The 16,722-nt window shown below is 42.0% G+C and overlaps 1 protein-coding gene across 1 annotated transcript in view; it reads left to right on the top strand.

The window, feature by feature from the left end:
• LOC106808902 (excitatory amino acid transporter-like) overlaps window positions 1-16,722 on the top strand; it is a 38,942-nt gene that overhangs the window by 20,837 nt on the left and 1,383 nt on the right. The window contains exons 3-8 of the mRNA XM_014811814.1: window positions 6,989-7,064; window positions 8,271-8,490; window positions 9,925-10,132; window positions 14,892-15,125; window positions 15,243-15,437; window positions 15,677-15,811. Of these exons, the coding sequence (XP_014667300.1) occupies window positions 7,005-7,064; window positions 8,271-8,490; window positions 9,925-10,132; window positions 14,892-15,125; window positions 15,243-15,437; window positions 15,677-15,811 (1,052 nt within the window). The 5' untranslated portion in view covers window positions 6,989-7,004. The remainder of the gene's footprint in view (window positions 1-6,988; window positions 7,065-8,270; window positions 8,491-9,924; window positions 10,133-14,891; window positions 15,126-15,242; window positions 15,438-15,676; window positions 15,812-16,722) is intronic.

The following is a 16,722-nucleotide window of genomic DNA, read 5'->3' as shown; positions in this document are numbered from 1 at the left end:
GAGAGAGCGAGAGAGCGAGAGAGCGAGACAGAGAGAGAGCGAGACAGAGAGAGAGAGAGAGAGACAGAGAGAGGGGGGATGGATGGATGGATGGATGGATGGATGGATAAATAGATATCAATACACCTCTGTCTCTCATCGCTTTGATATTCCGTGTTCTTATTGCAAGTGTTGAACAGAATGATTGCCCTTCTCCGCCGCACAGCCAGTACAATTTTTACAGAATGCACACAGCTTTGAGTACCGTTCCGAGCTCGTTTTCATTAGAGACGACGCGGCGATTGCGTGGAGTCGAAAGCCGCTTATACGGATCGTTAGCGGAAAGGATGCTATATCTAGTGCCTTATAGCAAAGCCGTGGCGAGAGATTAGCTACAGAGACGTCGCTTAGTCTTCATGTTTTTGACGTAATTAGTGTTTTAGAGATGACACTACTCCTATACGCGGCATAATACTATGCTTACCAGGGGAGTGTAATGTGGGAATAAGAGCATTGTGTGTTTTATTAATTTTGATTAATATATCCGTTCCTATCTTCTATAATATCAATTATACCGATTTGTATGTATGTAGTATACTTAATTACATTTTTCGGACCCTTTTGTTCTTATTCTTCAGTTAGGTTTTATACCTTGAAACATGAACGATTATTATTTGGAATTATATTTGTAATTTTATCATAATAATTGGGAATAATATCATTTCACATTCGTAAAAATATATAAATGGTCATTATGAGAAGAGGTTTTAATTTTACGTGATAAGTTAACCTTGCCCGTCCTATAATTAGCAATCACTGCATGTGTTTCATTTTGATTTTGTTGTGATCATCTCATCATTTCTTTCCCTGTTTTCACTTAATTGATTTTTTTTGCGATTTAGTCAGCTTTACAATTTTTTTAATCTCTATGAAACTAAACGTTTATTGTTAAATAGGGTATTTAGCATTATACTCGTTTGCTAGTGTTTTTAGTTTTTACAATTTTTTTGCCTGTTCGCATTGCAATTGTGTTTATCCGTCAATTAGCCTGTTCTATGTTCTACGTCACACTTTTTGAGCGACAATCAACCATGCTGTGTTTTATTTAATTAGTGTATTAGGTGTTAGACAGTTTAGCATCATTTTATCTCTTCATTTGATTTCGACCTTCTATGTATACCATGTATTCCATGAATACCATGTATTATCCGCAGTAATTATTAAAAAAGGTTTTTAACGTGAGAATGAAATGACCACCAATTATCAAGCACTCGCTGTGTCAACCTTTGTGTCTGAATCATACATCCTTTTATAAAGAGTGGAATAGGCATGACTTCTCTATATGTTACATCGTACTGTAACCCGCTATAAATGCTACCCGTATGTTTTATTGAACCTTTGCTATATGCTACACTTACATACACGCGTTTGCGTGCATGAAATGTGTCTTTAATTCAGTGTTCAAACTTTGTCACTGGCTTTTGTTCTGAGCATGAAGAAATCCGTGCGAGAACTGTGTGAAACGGTACATACTGACGAGAATTAAAATTCAGGCCGCCAAAACTGACAATTTGTTTTGCTTAAGGCACTTGTCACGCTGTATAAACACGCGGGGTATGGAGAGAATAAACGCCGAGCTGTCCTAGACGGATGGTCGTCTTCATTAAAAAAAATTCCGATAAACCTTTGTGCGAGCGTGCCTGGGAACAAAGCCAGCCATTGATTCTGCAAAGCTTTTCACGCGGTGACGTTGTCAACTTCAAGCGCAGTGAAACACAAACACGGCATTGTTCTCAAGCACTCACGTCGTCCGACTTCAATCTCTGCGCGCACACACACAGTGACGACTGGTGTTGAATGTCTTCGCTTTAGACCTATAATGACGACGTTACGTCTATGCCACCAAAAATCAAACATCGTTTTTTTCATCAACCCGCTATTGCTATGCAATTATATTACTGATAGTCATTCCCTTTCAACGTACACGTACGGTAGCCTGTTGGTGCGGTCTGATTGCAATTGAACGGATTCTCGGTTTTGCGGGGGACCAATATTCGTTGGAATTGGGGAATACGATTAAACGGGTGCCTTGGGGTTATCAAACCAAATACTTGTATTTGCAGGCAACTCGGGACTGGCCTAATAGCCGTGTTGTTACAAACTTTCGACGTTTCATTTTACATGTCATCTCAGCATCGTCTATTCTCGGTGGAAAAATCTTATTCCAGGCTAAGAGCATTCGCGTGTTCACGGGAACACGGTCGACGGTGTGTGACTGCATGCACACGCTCCACGCATGCATTTTTTTAAAGAAGCATCACAGCCCTCTTAGTTGAATGCCCTTGAGGTAAGGACTTATCGTCTACCTCGATGAGGTCTTTCATGTTCGTGTGTGATGCTGTCAAATAAATTTCTTAGATTTGTCTATATTTTGCTGATGAACGTTCAGTTAGTTCACGTGTGCTGCTTTGCGGTCTGATGCACAAAAGACAAGATGACTGCAAGGCGACTTTGAAGTCGTAATAACGTCGGAGGATTATGGACTTTGGCACGTTTGATTGTGCATTGCACATAAAACAGGTAATCGTTGGTTCATTCGGCGTCGCGAATATCCGTTCGATGCCGTACTTATTAATGCCGGCTCTACCATTTATTCCTATTACCTTTGCCGGGTCATTTGCTCGCAAAATTGCATGTGAATATTTCCTATTTACTCTCTCGGTTGCTGTCAGGGCCGCATGTCACCTGAGCAGTGCTACCGACCAGTGATGCATACCAAGATTTTTCCGTTATGCGCAGCGGCTTGCTGGCGAGCGTCATGTGGGCGATGGGATGGGACACGCGAATGTGGTGTTGGATGGACGTCGTCTGTCGCATATATAAGTCGGTTACTGCAAAGTGGAAGAAACGGAGACATCGCCGTGTGTTGACAGCGAAGCTGTTTGCAACAATGGCTCTGCGGAATGTGGTTTGTTTTTTACTGAATGAGCTCAACAGCTTAAAATATCTGTTTCGCGCCATTAAAAGCAAGCAAACGATTCATATGAAATTTCTATCTTAGCGTTGCGACGCAATATGGATACATCCGTCACAGATGGATGTCAATGCTTGAAACTGTACATATATAACCTTATGGCGCATGATATGGATATGATCGGACGCACACAATACACATGACCCAACGCGCGGCGCACACACGGCCGCACGCACGCACCGCGACAGCACGCCCAGCACGCACGCCGACGCCTGCACGCACGCACGCACACGCACGCACGCCGCACGCCGCACGCACAGCACGCACCAGCGCACAGACGCACGCACGCACGACAACGCACGCCACGACACACACACACACGATTATATTATAATGATATATATATATATATATATATATATAATATCTCTATTATGAGCTCTTGATATATATATATACATATGCTCGATAAACTGTGCTGCACAGTAGGCCTACTCTCCAACTACATAAACGTCATCTACACCGTCGTCGCCGTTACGACGTCGTCACTCGTCGTCGCCGTTACGACGTCGTCACTCGTCGTCGCCGTTCACGTCGTCGTTCGTTGTTGGTGTATATAACTTCATAAACGTGGTCTTTATATATATATATATATATATATATATATATATATACATATATATCGCGTTTATAGCCATGTTTTCAACGTCGCCTTCCCTTGCCTCATGTTGCTGCCAAGCGTAGCAGCAACTACATTAATTGTTGATTCACATTATGAATTGTGCATGCAATTCATAGAGGGAATCCCGTGAAAGTTGTGTCTATCAATGGTGAGATTCAGAGCGTTCTAAGCGAAATCCATTCATCGTCTATGATGCTTTAAATACGTATATACTGGATGAAATCCAAGGTTCTTCGCAAACACTATGGAATGTTAGCCGTGATAATGTGCACGCATCAGCATTAGCATCAAGTAAAAATGAATTCTCTTGTTTTTCATGCACTCACTTCGTTCTTGTTTCTTTCTGTTTTGCTACCGTGCGTTGTAGGTGTAGTGAATCGAGGTAGGGTGCTGTAATGACGTTTTTGAAAGATTTACACGTCAGCAACGAGCAGCTGTGAACTGATATGAGGGGCAGACCATGGTGCAATGGTCTCCAGAGCAACTATACGCCCGAAGAAAAAGAGAGAAACCCAGCGTGAAAGAGAAGGAGAGTAACTGAGAAAGAGGGAGAGAGGGAAAAAAGAGGGAGATCGAAAGAAAGGAAGAGTGACCGAAAGAGGAAGAGACGGAGTGGAGAGACGTGTACAACTCGCTATACTGACCTGTACGATGCGACGTATTTGTTCATCATCTCCAGCTTTACGTACTACGTGAATCTTACCGTGACATGAAACTCGATTGCCTCCTAAAATCTAATAAAGCCGCCACCATATTGATATAACTTTGCGCACTGAATCAATTTGTAACGTGACGTTTAAAGGGCCCTGACAAGCAACATTGCGGGAAATGTCACTGCGCAAAACAATCAACGAATAATGCAATTCTGTTTTGGCAAAGTCGCGTTTAAAATAGAATGTAATGCACCGGACGCATTACTGCGAGACACGCTGCGCGTGTACGGTTCAATCTTATAGAATTGAAGAGAAATTGATTTTAACATTAATTTTATACAATTTGTTTCACGTATTGCACTATAAAATTAGACGATTTTCTCCAAGATCTTGATTCGGTGGCGCTTCACTCGTGATATATTTATATACATCACTGTAATTAAACATGAACGCCGTTGGGTTGGGGGTGATATCATATCTTCCGGCATATAAGAGAACTGACATATAGGATGCCCCTAAACCTGGCATGTAATATGTTGAAAATTGAGATCGATGGTAATTTTCTAGAACCTGCCAAGGACTCCTCTATAAGGGCGCTACTGTTGACTCCAGACACTACGTATTTTTCACTGATATTTTCTGTTTAAGGTTATTTGCGCACTTGAACTACAAGGGGGTTTCTAGGATATTTTAATGAATGGTACAATACCCTAAAATGCACAAATAACCTCGTTAGTGTCAGTTAGGACTAATCTACATTATACTTACTGTAACTTTTTCTTTGCTATCCGGTATGTTTCTTTATATTGTTTTCTCCTACGTATTATAAACATTTTGGTACACACCTTTTGGAAATACCGTCAATGAACATACCATGCATACCTAAAATTACCATATTGGTGGGCATGTGAGTGACGATGTTCAGCTCAGCTATTTGATAGGAGAATCCTACGTCTCCATATTGCATGAAAGATGATTTTTACGGTTAAATTTTAAAAATCCTTTATGCCGAAAAAAAACTTTGAATAAAAATAACTTTTCATTACGAAAGTAGCGCGAAGTGCCGCCATGCATGTTTTTTTATTATAAAAACGTGCTACGTGTTATATGGAGGTGCACATATGCATAACACAAATGAAGCCTTGACGCTCACGAGGTTCTCACACAGTCCGCATCGCCAATGTTAACGTGGTTGCGCCCTCGAGCATTGCCTCTATATGGTTTTATGGAACTACATTTGAAGACCTGCCGATACGATTTAATCTTTTGTGTATAGATGTGCACAATGTATTGACAGTTTTCGCGCGTTATCGTTCGTGTGTGGTGTGTAGTGTGCGCGTCATCTATGTATTGTCTATATGGCGTGTAGTGTCTTTTTTATCATTCTTTATTATTTATTTTTGTATTGTCTGCTTTGCGAGCCTTAACGATCTTCCTTAATTTAGCAATTACCATTTCTTCGATTATGCAGATCGCAGAAAGTTTAATAATGTAAAATAACAATAATAATTCAATATTCAAGCCATGAAGCTCATCGCTATACGTAAACATGTCCATGTAATCAGCTTGAATATCGTTCGTACATGTAATTGAACTAGGTCTGTATACGAATCGTCATCTATACGTGTCGCAAATTGCAGCGTCGGTATTCCATGTTGATTCCCCGCCGCGTGATAATCGTTTCATCCAGGGTCCAATAATCTGCAACACCTCGCCAGACATAATACAGCGCTAACCTGACGCTTCTCCCCGCAGAAAATGAATTCGTGTCACTCCCGCCACATTTATTTTCTCGTAGAAGTTTTGAAACTGCCTTGTAGTCGTAGAGTTGGCAGTATATGGACGATTACCGCCATCCAGGCAAATAATTTTAGTGAGGTGCGTGATGTTGTCTGCGTATTGCATGATTGAATTTTCCGTCTCGCGCCCTCATTGTCTTTTCATACCAATTAGGTTGAAACCTTTTAGGCCGTGTTTGCTATCAGCAACGACGATAGCATTGAAAGTGACAGATAAAGGCACATCGCCCGAGTTCGCTGTATATTTGGACAGAAATTACGAAATTGTTTGCAGAAAACGCGCGCGTTTTGTACTATGGTGCCTTGTATGCGAATACACAGGTATATTTGTGTGTACATCATTCATTGTGTGCCCAATATCTAACAGACACCTGGGCGACACTCACTTCGTTTATGTACGCGACCATTATATCTTCAGGCCCGCAGAAACATTTTCAGACCTTTTTATTTTAATATATCCCGCTTTACTATTTAGGTACATAGAGCATCGAGTAACGCGATACGCGTAGGCCCCTTTTATCAGCTGTGTGCTGCCTCTATGTTTATCTCAATTATAAATTATGATTGGAATGCACAATCATAAAACGTCATACTTACCTCAATTAGCCATATCTATATGCGAGCCATAAAACTCCAGTTTTTAAGGTTCAACCTCCATGAAACTGTTGACTCTGTAATAATAAGTTCCGTTATGACCTGAAATGTATATTAAAGCAAGAGGTTTCTGCAATCCTTTGTTTTTTTTAAAGCGTGTGATTTACCATAGAATCCTAGCAAGGCAAATAATCGTAAATAAATAATGTTCTTAATAAATAACCTGCGACAGCTATGCGGCGCACTTCCTACGCGTAACGAAAATTACTAACTGGGAAAATAAAGTGTGTTTTCTTTCTTCTTGCAGTTGGTGTCAGTCCGCGATGGAGGAATTTAAGGCTGGAGCCAATGAGATTCGCTACACGGCGCCCGTTCACGCCAGGGTACTGTTAGATGACTTGTACGGTAGAGTAGCTTACATTGTGCGCCTATCTACGGCTGCTACGATGCACAATGCTGCGCTGTGAAGACTGCATGCGTGTCTTTCACCGATGCTGAACTCTTTTCATGCTGCTCTATTACGTGCATCAAACAGCATACATAAGCATTGTTATTTGTGGTTTTCGAAAGCACCTGAGCATAAAATAACACGAAAAAAGTACATTATTTTTTCGTTGTAAAGCGGCATTGCGACGCGTCACAATCATCGTGACACGTTTGCTATATTCGACGGCCCCACGTAAAACCTGAACAGACTGTTGCCGTAAAATGATATGGGGATCGTCTAGGTCGCACTGGCTGTTCGAATTTGAAACGTATTACCCAAGAAAAGCAATGGGCAAATTAAATCAAAAACTTTGACTTCTATGCTATATTTGATATCTATACCAGATGACAACGTCAATTTTTTAACCTGGTGTTTGAAAGAAAACGTAAAATTACATTACTAATAATAACGGTCTAAGTTTCGCTGACATACAAAAAGGGCAATGTTGTCATACCGTAATCAGAGACAAAAATAGCAGGAACAGAACACGTACCGTCGGTATCCCGACAGAACCGACAGGAAGTCAATCATAGCTACTTTTCCGGCACGCACTACATCATTTAATGCGATCATCCCTAAATAAGGGAGCGATATTTATGCGCGTGAATACACCATATAATTCCTGCTGTCAGCTCATCGCTATCACACGAGTACACGCACAGTCCATCTGCCACGCATATACCAGAGAGACAATATACACGATGGCATTATCACATTCTGTAGAATATAGCATTCATAGTGCGTCGTCATGGCGCTCCCACGACGAGATTATTTCATGTGAGAATTCTGATAAATAGAAGCAGAAGCTAAGCTCAAGAATGCGGATCTGGCTGCTTTTAAAATCCCGTCCTCTTTCCGATTTGGTCGGAAATAATTATCTCTCGTACTAGAGAGCTAGCTGAGCTCTCTAGCCGAGTAGCGCGTCAAACATGTATTTTTTACACTTTGTAATCAACGCTTTAATAATGCAGCAAGTATTATTGTCACCAATTATTTATTTTCAACAATTTGATTAGATCATGACTGTATATCCTACATTATTATATACATATTGAAGCTAATCGTGTTGGTAAGCTAAGACTCGCCTCTGTACCATTTTCAGGTAAAAGGCTGCTGCGCTGCATGTGCAAAATGGCAACGCGACAACCTATTGCTCATGATGACGATAGGGGGCGTTGTGCTCGGCGTCCTGCTGGGATCGCTGCTGCGCTTCGCAGAGCCAAGTGCGGAGGCGATCATGCTGCTGTCGTTTCCTGGTGACATTCTGATGCGCATGCTGAAGATGATGATACTTCCGCTCATCATTTCCTCTCTTATCTCAGGTGCGATGCGCGATAAATTAGAGGCGGACATATCTTCCAGAAATGTGTGACAAAAAGCAACACAGCAGCAAATAAACACAACTTTATTAATGGATATCACCTCCTATATACTCTTCTAAACAAAAATAAATAACGGATAAAAAGATACGATAATTTTGATAAATTTGCCATTTTATTAATAATAAATGCAATCATGAATACTTGGACTATTCAGAATTTATTATAAAAATAGAATTTATAAATAATAATTGAATATGCGCCTTGTCTTATATATTGTGCCGTCGCTTATTCTTTTCATCAATAAAATAAAATATATAAAATTATGCATTGAAGCGTTTCCCACTATTCCTGCTCCGTCCAACGATCAATAAGAGTATAATGTGACAAATTTTATGTTATTAATCACTATAATATGAGTATGACCGAATTGGAGTGAAGCCGGAAAAAAGACGGATAAATGGGGTTTCGTGTTAGCTACACCAAATTCGATTATATACTAAATCTCCGTTTTTGAAGTCTCGGTTTGAGACGGCTTATTAAAGAACCGTCTTATTATTTCCCCGTGTAAACGGGACAATAATGCTCAAGCCAGTTCATTTCTAGCCAGCTAGATGAAGTGGTTTCGAGCCGGTTTAAAAATACATGACAGGTTGATTTTGCCGTGTAAACGACCATTCCTATCTGAAGCCGGTTTGTTCCACAGCGCACCCGCTTACTGGGTTATTATAGTGTACGTATCAGCTAACTGTATGCTCCAAAAATTGCCTTCCATTGTGATCGTTGATCCATATTTGTCCTGGACGAGCGTTTCGCTGTCTATTCACGCGTGCTAATAGTAACATCACGAAATTCATTCGCTGCTGCCGTTGAATGGAATAAAAACGCTGGATTCGTTTAACGTTGTATTTGCATTCGTTCAACTTTTTGCTGGCGTTCTCTCTCTCTCTCTCTCTCTCTCTATATATATTTTCTCGAATTAGCCGCAGTAGCCTAAACAAGAAAATATAACCACCCGTCGTCTTTAATGATAATAACAACAACGACGACGACAGCAACAACAACAACAACAACAACAACAACTAACGCATGCGCATAAGCGACTGCGAGTTGTAATCGAGCCGCATCGCGCCGCATCGAGTCGACTTAATTACACACCGTGTAAACGTATTCGTTAATAATAATATGGTTGATTATTGAGACGGTTCATTAATAAACGGCTTATAAAATGCCATATAAACGACATATGAATATGTGTGTGCGTGCGTATGTACGAGCGTGCGTCGCGTTGTTTTGATTCCAAACCAACCAGCCCGCGGCGTATTAATAGCTGCTAGTATTAGTAGTTTTTGTAGCAGCCTACTACTCGCTTACTATTACTGATCGAGCACGTCGAGCACGGTGATGTAAGGCATTCGCGTCTATTCGGCTATGCAGGTCTCGCACAGTTGGACGCTCGCTCGTCCGGCAGGATGGGATCGCGAGCGCTGCTCTACTACCTGACGACGACGGTGATTGCCGTCATCATCGGCATCATCATGGTGTGCAGTATCCACCCAGGTAACGTCAACATCAAACGCAACATCGGCGAGGGTACCGAGGCCAAGAAGGTGTCGGCCGTCGATGCATTCCTCGACCTCATCAGGTAGTCAGTCCACACGCATCTCACTAGCATAAAGATTATATATATATATATATATATATATATATATATATATAATGATTATATACACCTCTGACATTGGATATTAATTATAACTATTATTATTATATTAAAATTACAATTAAGTGATACACTATTAAATAGCAGTCGAGAGGAAAGTAATTTTTAGAAGCACTTATTTATTACACTGAATTTTGATAGGTTGTATTACTTTCGATGCCTCAATAGTTCTTCGGAAACTATTCGACGTTTTTTTAATTAATTATTTTCATTATCGTTTCATTCACGAACTAAGTGAAATTCTTGTTCTGTCTGCGCAGGAACATGCTTCCAGAAAATCTCTGGTAACGGCAGCTTTCAAAGCACGCAGACGACGTATGTCAACAAGACAGTGAAGCCAAAGTTCATCAAACAAGTGATTGCAGCAAACCTGAACCAACGCGACTACTGTAGCGCGGGTCTCGTTAAGCCTAACAACTATCGCGACAAAAGCTTGTAGAGGGAAGTGATTCTGGTGCGAGAATTTGACTCAAGGGCGGCGCGAACATCTCGGTAAGTCGTAGTGGCACCTCCTACAACACGAGCTTAAGTGTTATGGATATTAATGCCTCTAATGCTGCTGTGCTACAATGTTAAAGTTATCATCAATCGTAAGATTTTATCAACTGGCATTATTTCATGAATTATTTTTCTCTAGAATGGCATGAAAAGCGTTCAATATAATGGTTTTGAGTACGGATTTTGGCGGTTATGGCTAGGGGCGTGTCAGAATGTTTGCTCGTCCTAAGACAAGAAACGAATTTGATTTCGTCGCACATATCATACTCTCTTGATCACCGGAGGTGAAACAAAGTAATCGATGCTTGCTCGCTGCGCCACCCCGTTAACGTTAAAAAGACCGGAAAAGACAGAAAATGTATTGAAGCTGTAACATTTCGCCACGTCAAGGTGCGGGTATTGTGAATCCCTCGCGTCATGAGCGGCAAGCCGACACGTATTATTATCACACATTAATGCACATGTCTCAGGAACTCTGGCAATGTACGCTGACCATGACGGTGTGCATTGCCGGCACAAGAGTGTACGTTGACAATGACGGCGTGCGTTGTCACTGCCGATTATAATTTTTGTTATATGAAACGTAGCAGAGCTCAGTTGAACACAGACATCAGTATTCATTACGTGTGGTCGACGAATGAAACAATAAGCAACAAAATTGTGCAAAACATTAAATTCTTACAAATGCACATCGTACAATTTGCTCCACATGCGAATATCGTTAGGAAAGTATTAATGAGTGAAGCGTACACTCGTGCGTCAAGTAATGTGTCAGTAACGCAACAAGCTGGCTAGTCACATAACCCCGCTTAATGATCTTAAAATTAAGCAACACACCCTGTGGCTATACTTGTGTAATGAAATCATTGTCCGCAATAGCTGTAAGCGACTCATTAACATTTCGTCGCTCTTCTATCTCGCAGCGCGTTAAACTCTCTCGCCGCTTTTAAGAGAGCACGTAACCTGCCGATACTGTACGTATTATTATATACGTATGTACGTGTCATACACAAACGTATGTACGTATGTATGGCTCAACATGCGAATATCGTTAGGAAAGTATTAATGAGTGAAGCGTACACTCGTGTGTCCAGTAATGTGTCTAGTAACGCAACCAAGCTGCTAATCAATACCCCGTAATGATCTTAAAAATTAAGCACACACGCCTGTGCGTACTACTTGCGTAATAAATATTGATGCATAGTGTACTATATTAACATTTCGTCGCTCTCTATTCGACGCGTTAAACCCTCTCTCGGCGCTTTTAAGAGCACCGTAAACTGCGACACTTTACGTATTATTATATGAGCGTATGTACGTGGTCATACACAGTACGTATGTATAGGTGTTCGGCCGCAGGACCGGCTCGCGCGTTGTACGTATGCGATGCATACATCATTCCTACATATTCTGCCGAAAAAATTTCCGCAGTTCCACGCTAAAACCTTTTCAGCCTATGCGAACCCAACTATGTGAATTTTTCAATAAAAACACTAAACAGAATATTTTACCATATTATATACTCATTACAGGCTTTAAACATGTTGTAATGTGTGACGGATGTAGATGGCGTTTTCGTATGTGAGACGATCGTTGTAGACGACAGTTGTGTTGTTTCTTGTGTACGTGTGTATAGGGCGGTTGCATAGTCTTCTGTTCTCTGTTGTACGTGTGTAAGGTGTTGATCGTCTGTTCTTGGTGTACGCGTGTGTACGCGGGTTGATCGTCTTCTGTTCTTGTGTACGCGTGTACAAGGTTTGATCGTAGCTTCTGGTTCGTTGTGTAATGTGTAAGAGTTGATCGTCTTTCTGTTCTTGTGTGACGTGTGTACGAGGTGTTGATCGTCTTTCCGCTCTTGTATAACGTGTGTACACGGGTTGTATCGTCCTCTTCTTGTAAGCGTGTGTACAGGGTTGATCGTCTTCTGTTCTTGTATACCGTGTTTACAGGGTTGCATCGTCTTCGTGGTTCGTGCGTACGTGTGTACAGGGTTGATCGTCTTCCGCTCTTGTATACGTGGTGTACAGGGCTTTTGATTCCGTCTTCTGTTTCTTGTATATACGTGTGTAACGGGTTGATCGTCTTCTGTATCTCTGTATACGTGTGGTTACAGGTGATCTTCTTCTGTTTTGTGTACGTTTCTACAGGTTCGATCGTCTTCTGTTGCGTGCGTCACGTGTGATACAGGGTGATATCGGTGCCTTCCTGTTCTGTGTGGTATCGTGTGTACAAGGCGGTTGATCGTCATGTTCTGGTGTACGTGTGTACAGGTTTAGTCGTCTTCTGTTTCATTGTGTAGCCTGTCGTACAAGGTTTGATCGTACTTCTGTTCTTGTGTGTACATGTGTACAGAGTTGATCGTCCTTCTTCTTCTGTTACGGCGTGCTGTACGGGTTGAATCGTCTTCCGCTCTGTATTACGTGTGCTACAGCGGTTGATCGTCTTTCTGTTCTTGTATACGTGTTACAGGGTGATCGTCTTCCGCTCTTGTATACGTGTGTACGCAGGTTGATGCTTTCTGTGTTTCTTGGTATCACGTGTTGTACCAGCCCGCCGTGATCGTCTTCTGTTCATTGTGTACTATTTACAGGGTGATCGTCTTCTGTCGTGCAGTACCTGTGGTTGTCAAGGGTTGATCGTCTTCCGCTCTTGTATACGTTGTGTGTACAGGTTGATCGTCTTCCCGCCTCTTGTATACGTGTGTACGGGTTTAATCGTCTTCGTTTCTTGTGTACCCGTGTTACCAGGGTCGCAATCGTCTTCTGTCTCCTTGAGTACGTGTGTAACAGCGGTGTAGTCTTCTGCTCTTGTGTAGTGTATACAAGGGTTGATCGTCTTTCTGCTCTTCGTATACGTGTGTACAGGGTTTGATACGTCGTTCTGTCTTGTGTACGTGTTTACAGAGTTGATCGTCTCCTGTTCTTGCTGGACGTATAGTACAGCGGTTGATCGTCTTCGTGTTCTTGCCTACTAGCGTATGATACAGCGGATCTTCTTCTGTTTTGCTGTCCGCGTGTGTACAGGGTTGATCCGGTAATTCTGTTCAATGTGTACGTGTGCACGGGTTGAGTCGTATTCTGTCGATGTGTACGTGTGTACTAGGGTGATTCGTCTTCCTGCTTTTTGTGTAGCGGTTTACAGGGTTGATCGTCTCTGTTGCTTGGTATATCGTATGTAGCAGGGTTGATCGTCTTCGTTGTTAACTGTGTCGGGATACTGCTCGGAACTGTGTACAGGGAATGATCTTCTTCTGTTCTTGTGTACGTGTGTACAGGGTTGATCGTATTCTGTTCATGTGTACGTGTGCACGGGGTTGATCGTATTCTGTTCTTGTGTACGTGTGTACAGGGATGATCGTATTCTGTTCATGTGTACGTGTGCACGGGGTTTATCGTATTCTGTTCTTGTGTACGTGCGTACAGAGTTGATCTTCTTATGTTCTTGTGTACGTGTGTACAGGGTTGATCGTATTCTGCACGGCGTTCGGCATCACCATCAGCTCGATGCAGGAGGAGGCGCAGCTGATGGCGCGTTTCTTCACGATCCTCAACGACGTCGTCATGCGCATAGTGATCCTCATCATGTGGTACGTGCCCGCATGCAATGTGATCGCAATCGCTCTTTTTTATCACGCATCGAGAATATTATATAAGCTCCATAAACGTACGCAATGGAGACATTTTGAAGAAAACACGCGCACTCCGTTTGGAGAAAGAACGATACAAAATAGTAAATAGTACGTAAATTGTAGTTATCAATTAATATTTTTATTATATTATTGAGATTTATGTGCATGTGTCATATATTTACTGGTGAGTAAGCCTTGACGTTAGTAAAAATGATAATGTTTACGATGCTATCGGTGACAAACCCCTTCGGAGGACAGGGGATCATTTTCACTTTAACATATCAGCAGTCTGGAGCAGAGATAATACATGGTTTCGATAGCGTCAATATTTCAATATGACGACAGGCTTAACGTGTCAGTGCTGGTTGCCGATTGTGGTCGGTGTGATACAGTTTGTGATCACGCGAGGAAGGAGATGGCAACTATCACAGAAGTGCACAATTCGCCTGATTCATGGCCATTAGCTATTGTACTAAACTATATCACAGGGTGATGTCAGGTGTTATAGAACATCATCGAAACAGCGACGATACGATGATTCTTGTTCTGCTTCAGGTATTCGCCGTTCGGTATCATGTTTCTGATTGCCGGAAAGATCTTGGAGATCGAGAGCATGGCGGAGACTGCCAAGCAGCTGGGACTTTATATGGTCACGGTCATTTCCGGTCTGATGATTCACGCTCTGATCGTGCTTCCGCTGCTGTTTTTCCTCATCACGCGAAACAACCCGCTGTCCTTCTGCAAGGGCATGCTGCAGGCCTGGATCACGGCCCTGGGTACGGCATCAAGGTAAGAGAGCTGTCCGTAATGATATCGGGTATGAATTGCGGGAATACTGGTGGGTAATTACTCCGTGGCTGCATTATCGGACGACTAGTCACGGTGCTGCCACCTATCTGCTTGCAGTTCTGCAACTCTGCCGATCACATTTCGCTGTCTCGAAGAGAACAACCACGTGGATAAACGTGTGACACGTTTCGTGCTGCCCATTGGGGCCACCGTGAACATGGATGGTACCGCTCTCTACGAAGCCGTGGCGGCCATCTTTATTGCACAGATGAATGGAGTCAATCTGTCGATTGGCGAAATAATCACTGTCAGGTGATTAGACAGAGTTTCTAGAGCCTCTTATTCAGAGTTATTTTTGTAGCCAGCGAGCTTATCTGAATCTATTTAACAACTTATTAAAACACGCGTTTTCTTAGTTTCAATATGATCTTGTCTAAATAGAGATAATAACAGTAGCATCAATCATTTTAAGGAATTAGTATCTATCTCTGTTTCTATTCATCTATATTCCAAATCGATATATTAATAATCATGAATTACCTTCTTCACAGTCTGACGGCTACTGCAGCTTCTATTGGCGCCGCCAGCATTCCTAGCGCTGGACTGGTCACCATGCTGCTGGTACTGACCGCCGTAGGACTACCTACACAGGACGTCAGCCTTATCGTGGCCGTGGACTGGTTATTGTGAGTAGATAATAATAATAATAATAATAATTATTATTATAAACAATATTTTGCTACAACAAATAAGATTAATAACACAGTTTGTATATCATAATAAGTGTGCTAACTCACCGTTGGGTGGCTCTGAAGACCCACTCTCCAGGCCGTAACATTGAATAGAAACAAGTCACCAGCTTGCAAAATAAATATAGAAGTCTACCTAATAAGTGTAAATAGGTCTAAAATTAAATTATAGTGATAAATAATAGAATAAACTTATCACTGCAGGGTAATCATATCCGACATGTAATCTATTTCCCCAAACCTTAAATACTATCAAGAGCGTATAAAGAATTCCTTCTTTATACGCTCTTGATACTATCTGCATTCGTGCTTGCTCAGTATTTATCTGCAAAAATATATTGTTGAAACTATATATAAAAAAGTACATATTCACGAGCGATAAGAAAAATCGGTATCGCATTGTCACTTTACAAATTATCGTGCGTGCGTGCGTGCATGCATACCTGCATGCGAGCGTACGTGCGTGCTTGCGTGCGTGCGTACGTGTGTGTGTGTGTGCACGTGCGCGCGCTTGTTTTCGTGTGTGCGGGCGGAGGTGTCTAACCACGTTGCTACACGTGTCTGTGATTCTAACCACGTCGCTACACGTGTCTGTGATTCTAATCACGTTGCTACACGTGTCTGTGATTCTAACCACGTCGCTACACGTGTCTGTGATTCTAACCACGTCGCTACACGTGTCTGTGATTCTAACCACGTCGCTACACGTGTCTGTGATTCTAACCACGCCGCTACACGTGTGTCTGTGATTCTAACCACGTCGCTATACGTGTTTGATTCTAACCACGTCGCTACACGTGTCTGTGATTCTAACCACGTCGCTACACGTGTCTGTGATTCTAATCACG

This window comes from Priapulus caudatus, unplaced genomic scaffold (genome assembly GCF_000485595.1).
Source record: "Priapulus caudatus unplaced genomic scaffold, Priapulus_caudatus-5.0.1 Scaffold13, whole genome shotgun sequence".
NCBI lineage: Eukaryota > Metazoa > Priapulida > Priapulimorpha > Priapulimorphida > Priapulidae > Priapulus > Priapulus caudatus.
This window is presented reverse-complemented; position numbering and strand designations above follow the sequence as displayed.